At 35.2% G+C, this 10,183-nt stretch overlaps 1 protein-coding gene and 1 long non-coding RNA gene across 2 annotated transcripts; one reads left to right on the top strand and one right to left on the bottom strand.

Moving 5' to 3' along the window:
- Positions 1-221: 221 nt before the first annotated feature.
- LOC127741657 (uncharacterized) lies at positions 222-2,469 on the bottom strand. The gene is made up of 4 exons (XR_008002796.1): positions 1,398-2,469; positions 921-998; positions 656-796; positions 222-343 (listed from the first exon to the last, which is right to left on the bottom strand). It is a non-coding gene; the product is annotated as an uncharacterized LOC127741657 (long non-coding RNA).
- Positions 2,470-4,430: 1,961 nt separating this feature from the next.
- On the top strand, positions 4,431-5,210 carry LOC107465546 (uncharacterized mitochondrial protein AtMg00810-like). Its single transcript, XM_016084525.1, has one exon. It carries the CDS (start codon positions 4,431-4,433, stop codon positions 5,208-5,210), a length of 780 nt encoding a protein of 259 aa, XP_015940011.1.
- Positions 5,211-10,183: the final 4,973 nt, after the last annotated feature.

Here is a 10,183-nt window from a genome sequence, read left to right as displayed (position 1 = left end):
AATCATCAAGGAAGTTACGTTTGTGATCTTTGGAATTGGAACTATAGCCCTATACAAAAGTTAATAACAAGTAACTAGATATATTGAAGAAATTAAAGAGAAAAGAATTTCATCATAACTTGTAAATGAATAAAAAAGTAAAATAAATAAGGAAATGAGAGGGGTTAATTGTTTATACAGAAGAATATACTAATAGTGATTTTTGTGGTACTTATTCCAACCTTTAATATATCATCTTTCAACTTCTATATCAACTTCTGTTGCTCATTAATCATTGTTGTAAGTTCTCTATTATCTTCTGTTCTGCTATTTTCAGTATGGATGTTTTCTCAGAAAATGTGACCTAAAAACAATAAAGTAATCAAGATAACAAAAACTTCAAAATAGCCAGTAGTAACACTTCCAAATTATCTTTAAGAACAATCTAATATGCAAAAAATTATTGTTAATTTCACAACATGGACAATGTGTGTAGGAACCACGGGCTTTTTCTAATAAGCCTTGCTTAATGGAAGTTATATTATATAAATGGCTAGATGTATTATGCTTTTTCTTTTTTTTTCTCTTCTTTTTCTTTTGCAAATTATCTTTTTGTTTTGGAGGGTAAAGGTAGGGGCACAATTGTATGTCCCATTGCAAAATAAACCATTCATACCTTCAACTGTGTTAGCTCGTGCTTCATTTATTTTACAGTTCTTAACTTCTTAACAAGCAGAAGAGACTCCATCCTGTTCATTTCCTCAATACTCGTAGCCACTTCCCAGTCTTCGGCCTCAATTGAATTATATCCCATAACCTGCATGTAGCTAACAAAAGGTTAAATAGATAGATCGATAGACAGTGACACTTAAAACAGAAAGGCCACCAAAATGCACATTAACAAAACTAGAGAAAAATAAATTTACTTGCAAAATCATTACTTTCTTACGCAAGCCATCTACCATTTTTTCTATTGGCCTTGCTAGAAGCTTTTTCTTCATTGTTTCAAGAGCAGCCTCCTATATTAAGTGGAGCACAAAAAAGCAAGAGCTTAAGGTCGGGAAAAGGAAATAAAACTATAGCACATGGCACATAATATAATTAAAGAGAGTACTTTGAGAACAATTATATAGATTCTATTTTTTTTACAAAAAAAATAGGAGAAAAACAAGCTAAAGAAAGAATAGACAAAAATATATAGCAATAAGGCATAACTTTTCAATCTCTCAATGAGTTTGAGAGGTTAAACATCTATTAGTCCTAATTCATGTGTCATGTAACAGAATTTAGAGTTTTGTATAATTGCTGATATTTCAACTAGTAATGCATCTGATGAGCACTAGGTTACTTAAAATCTAAAAATGTGAAACCAAAATCTTTGGGTATTCACAATCACTTATGAGATAACATGAACAAACCTGTATTTAGAAGACTTCAACTTACTAAAAATAACCTTTTCCTTGAGCATTGCAGTAAGTTTCTTGACATCATTATGTTCTTCTCTTTCATTTGATAAGGTTGTTTCAATATTATGTAGCTCCATGTTCAGTTCCGAGATTTGCTTCTTCTTAGCATTTAAAGAATTTTCAAGCACACTATTTGAGTCTAAATTGTCACTGCAAGATTGCAAATTGGGTAACCTTACCCAGTGAAAGTAAGAACCGCTGTATGTCCAACAAAGAGGGTAAAATTTACATTTTTCTCTATGAACTAGTTAACTCAATCAAAGTGGTCAACAGAAGAAACAAATAAAAAATAATAATCAATTCTCTATGAACTAATTAACTCAGCGAATTACGAAAATTAATCATTCTATAATTTACATTGAAAATTAAGAAATCAAAGGGAAAATACTAGAATCAGCGTGGAGAACCAGAGATTGTGAAATCAGTAACTACCAGCGTCCAGAAGTGCACCTTAGTGGAGAAGCCATGGAGAACTTGAAATTCAATAGAAAATCAATCAAGCTAGTCTAAACAAATTGAAATTCCAGACCCAAGAAACATAATAGCATGCTTAATTACCTATGAACTAAGATAAATGCTGATAAGAGAATCCTAATTTTAATCTAAATTAACCTAATAAGCAAAAACTAGTTTGACTAAATAAAATTACTAAGTAAAAATTAGAATCTAACTAAAATGTAATAAATTAAATCAGAGAATAGAAAAATGGTGAGAGGAAATGGTGAGCGCAGAGACAACGAGGTTGAGCAGCGACAGTAAGCGCAGATACGACGACGATGACCGGCGATGATGAGAGCAGAGACTACGAAGGTGTGGTGACAATGAGTACAGTGGTAGGTAAACGCAAGTGAAGTAGATGAGGAGCATGGTAGCGACGAGTGGTGGTGAAGGGGAAGTAGTGAGTGGTGAGTGGTGAGTGGAGAAAGGTGAAAATGGTGAAGGTGAGGGTTATGCGTGTGTGCTTCTGGAGGGAAGAGGGTTTGTTGTGTGCGAAGTGGGTTGTGCGTGTGTGCTATTTGGAGAGAATTGAAATGGGAATAAAAAATTTATTAAGTGTTAAGATTTGACCCTACATACATTAAGAATCACTTTTAAAGCGCACCCAAAACAAAATAAATAAGTTACTCTTTAAAAGCATTCTCTTTGATGCGAAAAGTGAACCCATAGATATCAACCTATGGCTACGCTTTATAAGTGATTTCTATAATACCTAAGGCTACATTTTTTAAATGATGCCACAATTGTGTATTCTTTTCTCTTATAAAATGGCAATACGGAGAAAAGGGTAGCCTATTCATAAAATAGGCTACACTTTTCAAATGTAGCTTAAAAAATGTGTAGTTGAATGGATATTTTTCTTGTAGTTCACGAACCATAATTGCTAGCGTTGAGAGTAATTGAGATTAAAAGATTACCAGGATTTTCACTTGATGAATGTAGTAGGGGCTAGACAGATCTTGCATTGGATTGGTATTGTTCTTTGCCATCTGAGCTTGAAATGTTGAGATTTGTTCTAGAAAGTTGCAATTGACTGAGCATCTAATGGATTAGAACTTGCTTCTTGATTATCAGCCATTACTGGTCAAGAATTGAAAATTGAAATTCAAGGATCGAGAATTGAAATAGTTGAGAACTTGCATATTTTCTTCGAAAGAACAGAGAAGTGAGAGGCCACAAGTGAGAATCGATAAATCTGTTGCAACGTCAAACCCTGAGCCTTCTGTCCTCAGTCTCCTTAATCGGAGATTCACCTCTCCTCTATGCTCACTGCACCATGTAGAAATTGGTGAAAGAGATGGTTCACTCTCATCAAACACTGTTAAATGAGTCTAAGAACAAAGAAAGAAAGAATGGATAAAGAGAAGGAGGTGAGAAGAGAGATGGTTCGAGAGAGAGAGAGAAAGGAAGAAAATTAAACAGAGAGCCAATATTGAAAAGGGGGGCTGAATGAATTCTCAAAGAAAAAGTTAAAAAATACCTTAATACTATTTTTTATTTGAATTCTAGAAACATTTTTATTTCAAAAAATGTTGTCTTCTATGAGGATTGCTTTCCATATTCTGTGATTTTTGATCATTCTCATGGACATGACCAACCTCAATTTGCATCCAACTTGCATCAAGATACCTTTGACCCTTTTATTGATGACACTACTAACTTGTGGCACCCTTTGCTGTCCAATCCTGCACAAGCTGCATCTCCAAACATTACAAGTAGGGACAACTATCTCTCGAGTCCCATTTCATCACATGCATCACAAACTACTCATGCATTATTCACACCTCAGCTAGCGCACAACTCTTCATTAAACACACAAACACCCCCAATTAAAGTAACAAAATCTTCAAGAATAAAGAAAATGCCAACATACCTTAAGGACTACCATTGTAAGATACATGCTACAACATCTATTGTCAATTTTCTTTGCAGGTACCCGATATCACAATATATGTAATATGATATACTTAGTCCCAAACACAAGTCCTTTTCTTTGGCTGTTGCTACAACTGTTGTGCCTAGCAATTATAAGGAAGCAATTGTTCATCCTTGTTGCAGAGAGGCCATTCATAGTGAATTGGAGGCTTTGAAGCAAAATCAAACTGGGTGCATCATAAAACTCCCTGCTGGTAAGAAATCTATAGGTTGCAAGTGGGTGTTTCGGATGAAACTTCACCCTGATAGTACCGTTGAACGCTACAAGGCCAGGCTTGTAGCAAAAGGGTTTACCCAAATAGAAGGAGTTGATTTTATAGACAAATTCAGTCCAGTGGTTCACATGACAACCTTGAGAATTGTATTGGCCTTAGCTGCGGCCAAGCAGTGGCACATCAAGTAGTTAGACGTTAACACTGCTTTCCTTCACGGTGATTTGAATGAGGAAGTATACATGAAACTTCCTCTTGGGCTCGATCATCCGGATGTACAATCAGGTTCAGTTTGTAAACTTCAAAAATCTCTTTATGGCTTGAGACAAGCGAGTCGACAATGAACTTAAAGTTGACTGAAACTCTCACCACTGCGGGCTTCACCAAATCTCAATCAGATCATTCTGTATATACAAAAATCACTCCTCAGGGGGTTACCATCATTATGGTTTATGTTGATGACCTTGTTTTGACTGGTGGTGACTTGGATGAAATTGAGAGAATCAAAAGGTTACTTGATCTGCGGTTTAAAATCAAAGATTTGGGTGATTTAAAGTATTTCTTAGGAATGGAAGTGGCTAGATCCTCCAAAGAAATTCACATATGTCAGAGGAAATATGCGCTTTACATCTTCAAAGATTTTGGGTACTTATATTGCAAACCTGTTAGCACGCATATGGATTACACTTGTACTTCCAAATTGTCAAGAGATAGTGGCATTGCTTTACCTGATCGCACTCCTTATCGGCAGCTCGTTGGAAGACTATTATACCTAACTAATACAAGGCCAAACATTGCTTATGCTGTGGGGCAACTTAGTCAGTTCATTGATTGCCCAACTGATGAGCACATGCGGGCAGCTTTCCGTGTGTTAAAATACTTAAAAGGATGCTCGTCCATTGGTGTTTTCTTTTCAGCAGACAATGACCTCAAGCTCACTGGTTTTGCTGATGCCGATTGGGCAACATGTGCAGATACTCGAAAGTCTATCACTGGCCACTGCTTCTATCTTGGAAGTTCCTTAATTAGTTGGAAGAGTAAGAAACAAAGTGTCGTCGCTAGATCCTCCTTCGAGGCAGAATATCGAGCCTTGGCATTGGCTACTTGCCAAGCTCAATGACTGTCTTTCATCATGCACGAACATGGATTGCCCTTAACGGAGCCCATTACTCACTTTTGTGACAGTAGATTCGCTATTCACATTGCCACTAATCCTATTTTTCACGAACGCACAAAGTATATCGAGGTGGATTGCCACACTGCTCGGAATTAGCACCTTTCCGGTCTCACTCACTTGATTCCAGTCTCCTCATCCAATCAGCTCACAGATTTTCTGACAAAAGCTTTGCCACTGGGTTCTTTTGCGATTAATCTTTCCAAACTAGGACTTCTAAACATCCACATCCATAGTTTGCGGGAGGATGTAATTTGAGTCATAAGTTGCTAATTATGCGCTAGTTGGCATTTGGTTTGTTACCCCTAATGCCTCGGCAAATCAGTTATTCAATTATTGTTATTATGTACATATATATACAATAGCTATTAGGGTATTTTTTAACTTTTTCTTTGAAAATTCATTCAGCCCCATTTTTCAATATTGGTACTCTGTTTACTTTTCTTCCTTTCTCTCTCTCTCTCTTTAGAACCATCTCTCTTCTCACCTCCTTCTCTTTGTCCATTCTATCTTTCTTTGTTCTGAGACTCATCTAACAGTGTTTGATGAGAGTGAAGCCTTGACGATGGCTAAAAGCATAGGTTAGAAATTTGATTATCAAAATGGAATCGGCATTGTAAGTATAGTCCTAACCCAACAAATCGACCATCAATCAAATGTTATCACAATTAAAACCAAATATAAACCGGGAGTTTTAAATCCCAGGTCGTTCTCCCTAGGAATTGCAATTAAGTGTCATATTATTGGCTATGAGATCAAGGGGGTTTTGATGATTGCACGGAAATGTAAATAGCAAGAAATGTAAATATGCAAGAAGGTAACTTAACATGCAAGAAATTAAATGAAGGCAAGTAAAGGCAATGAAAATAGAAATTAAGTGCTAAAAAGGACTCTTGGCAAGAATTGGGTAATTAGGGATTTCTCTCCTAGTTGTGGACCACAAACATGGCAATTGTGTGGAATTAATTCAAACTAGTAAATCCTCATTGAGAATTAGTCAAAAGGGTGTAATTGATCTCAATCCATAAGTCATAGTCAACTCACTAATTACTTAGTGAAAGACTAACGTCAATAGAAACCAAAGTAATTAACTATTCTCACACAACGCGGAAAGGACATCCACAACTGAATTCCACCCAAACATCCAATTTCTCAACCAAGAGTGTGAAAACTTAACATGTAAGAAATTAAAAGTCAAAAGCAATAAAATGCATGGAAAGGAAACTTAAAATGCAAGAAAACCTCTTGGCAAGTAATTGAGAGCTAAGGTTACCTATCCTAGGCATTGACCACAACATATGATGATTATGAAGAGTTAATCCTACTTAGTGAACCTTACATCGAAGATAAGTCAAATAGGCATAGTTGATTTCAATCCCTAAGTCCTATGTCAACACTAAGGGGTCACATAGTGTCAAGGGAGACCAAATCAACTAACTACTCTAATGTATCAAACAAGAATGGACATCAATGACTCAAGGATCACCAAAGTCAACAATTTCAAGCCAAAAGTGAAAAAAAACTAAGTAAAAACTAAGCCAAGCATTTTATCAAATACTTGGTGCGCATGAAAATAAAATAATATTAAATTGCAATAAAATAAATTCTAATACTACCAAAGCAAAAAAAATAACAATGACAACTAGAGAAAGCAATAAATGACATGGAAATATAAATTTGCATTAATTGGAATTAAAATAACAAAAGTGTGCATAAACATAAAAATGACAAAATAAAGGAAATAACAAGAGAAATGAAGAAGAACAAGATGAAGGAACATGAAAACATAAAGGAAATTACACTAAAACAAAAATTAAAGACAAAAACTAAAGAGAAATTAAACTAATAAACCCTAATTCTAGAGAAAGGGGGGGAGCTTCTCTCTCTAGAAACTAAAAGAAAACATCATAAAAGCTAAACCTAATTGCCCTCCCTTCATCCTTCTTTAATTTGGCCATAAATAGCTTCAAAAAATGAGTTGAATTGGGTTTTGGGTCCCAGAATTCGCCCCGAGCGATTTGCCATTAATGAGGTCACGTGCAAGGACCTGTGCGGACGCACAGATGTGTGCATCTGCACACATGCTAAATCCTGACTTGTGCGTACGCATAAGTACCTTTGCGTATGCATGCCTAAAGTTATGTCCACTATAGCAAATTTCATATCATTTTGAAGGCCCCAGACGTTAGCTTTCCAATGCCGCTTGAACCGCCTCATTTGGACCTCTGTATCTCAAGTTATGGCCAATTTAGTATAGAGAGGTCAGGATTGACAGCTTTCCAAATCTTTTATTTCTTGAATTCTTCCCTTTTGCATGCTCTTTTCCTCACTTCTTCAACCCATACTTGCCTTGAAAACCTGAAATCACTTAACAAATACATCAAGGCACCAAATGGGATTAAAGTGAATAAAATTGACTAAATTAAGCACAAGTTTGCATGTTTTCACTTTTCCAATACAATTTAGGAAGAAATCTCAAAAGCCATGCTATTTAGGTGAATAAATGTAGGTTGATGTGATAAAATTCACTCAAATCAAACCAAAATATATCCTAAAATATGGACTCATCAATTCCCCCACACTTAAACAATAGCATGTTCTCATGCTAAACACAACCAAAGGAGATGAATGAAGGGGTAAACATCTTATTGAATGCAACTATCTATATGTATACAAGTATGTATATACTATATATGCCTATATATACTATAGTATCCTGTTGAATTGGAAAAAACAAACAATTAAATTCCCAAGCAAGTATATAGACATATAGGGCTAAGCAAAGAAGTAGCTCAATGTAATCAAAATCCAAAGAATTGATTTAACTCATCAAAAAGAAGCAACTTGCAAGAATGCATGATAAGAAGTGTGGAAACATAGAGTTGAGTGATCGAACCCTCACTAGGTGTGTATACACTCTAATCACTCGGTGTCTAGGGGTCAATTCACTCAAGTCTCCTCCAATCATGCTTTCAAGGTTTTGCTTTTCATGTAACAATCAACAACCATGTGATGCATGAATGCAATTATCATGAGGACTTATTAGGGTTGTAATGGGGTTAAGGTTAAGGTGGGGTAGATATGGCTAAGTGAACTAAAAAATTGGATCTTTGATTAGCTCAAGTATCTCACTCAACATATATCAACCAAACCACAAAAAAATACATTCTAACCACCCATTACTTCTTTCCGCGTACATTTATGCCTTAGTTTTTATTCAAAACACATATGCATTTCTTATTCATTTTTTTCTTTTCTTTGGGACAACCTTTGTCCCATCTTATTACTATATTTTCTCTTTTTTTCTTTCATTTCATTTTTTTTCTTCTTTTCTATTCCACTCTCTCTTTTTTTTTCTATGACAAATGCATATGGTTAAAGTAAATTGAAACATGAATGTGCACCTATTTTTCAAATTTTTTTAAGAATTACCCAAAACAAAATTTTTCTCTACCAATGTTTTCCAAAATTTTTCCCACACTTAAATGACACGCATTCCTCAACCTAAGCTAATCAAAGATACAATTCAAGGTAATTCATGGTTTTTCGCTTAGGGTTGTGATGTGCTAACAATTAGAACAAAGGGGATTAAAAAACTCAAAAGGGGTTAACAAAGGTAGATGCAAGGGTAGGTCCATATGGGTGAGCGAGTTTGATTCAAAAAGACCTCAATCATGCTAAATTCATTCAAAACATCAAACATCGGAAATAAAGAATCAAGCGAAACCAAGATCACAATCATAGAAGGATATATAACACACAAGGAACAAAATTAGTGGTTAAGAGGTGTAACCACTCATTCAATCTCAAAAACTCACAAGGTATTTTGTTCTTTCTCTCTTCTATGTTCCATAAAAATTATTCAAGCAAGTTAAAAAGAACAATTTTCCAATCATTGCAATAGAATGCCCTATACAAAAATTCTTGGAAATCTTTGTTGTTTTTCACCAAAATTATTTCCTATATGTATGTATGATGTGATGGATGTAATTTTTTCAAAATTTTTCTAGTTCTCTTCCTAATTTTCAACAAGAAAAAATTAACATGAACAATTAGGACAAGATTGAACTAGGTACTATACTATTCACATTATCCAATCACAACTTCTATCTATAAAATATATACTAAGAAAAGGATGCAAAAATGCAACATACAATAACTAGAAATAAACTATGCATAAGCTAAGATATATATACTAGAAGAAAATGCAATGCAACAATCAAAAGCACTCTAAATATCTACAAGAAACATGATAAAAAGAAATAAAAATAAAGTGCAAAGTGTTCGGAAAAGAAAGTTTACGCCCTAAAATGACGAATCCTCCCCCACACTTAAGCGTTGCACGGTCCTCCGTGCACAAACGTAATCCGGGGAGAATGTCTCTCACGAGCTCCACCTTTGGTTGGCGGATGCGGGGACTCGGGTTGTGTGAAAATTGCCAAGTCCAATGTATGCTCGACATATCCTTCCTCAGTGTCCTCCTTCTCTCCCGGCTCCTTGCCTCACGTCTCATCCTCAAAAAGAATGAATAAAGTATAATTAGAAATCATAGGGCAAGTAACACAAAAAGGGTAAAGGAGAGAGTAAATAAGCATCTAATTAAGGAATTTTGCATAGTGATATGGAATACACACAACGGCCGGCTAACGTGACATCCACACAATGAAAAAGTAAGCATGAGTTCCTCAACTAAATGGCCTAAGATGCCAGCAATGGATGAGAAACATTTAAGCACGTACAAACTTAGGCAACAACAATCAATAGTGAATTGAATGTAGGAATTATTGAATATTAAAGTTATTCAATTGAACGAGCAAAATTGATATAACAGCACAACAAATAATAACCAATGCAATGATAAAAAGAAAATTACTTATTCATTCTTAGGAAAAATCAAATAATCACATGGTTAAGGTGTT

Source organism: Arachis duranensis, chromosome 9 (genome assembly GCF_000817695.3).
Source record: "Arachis duranensis cultivar V14167 chromosome 9, aradu.V14167.gnm2.J7QH, whole genome shotgun sequence".
Classification (NCBI taxonomy): domain Eukaryota; kingdom Viridiplantae; phylum Streptophyta; class Magnoliopsida; order Fabales; family Fabaceae; genus Arachis; species Arachis duranensis.
This window is presented reverse-complemented; position numbering and strand designations above follow the sequence as displayed.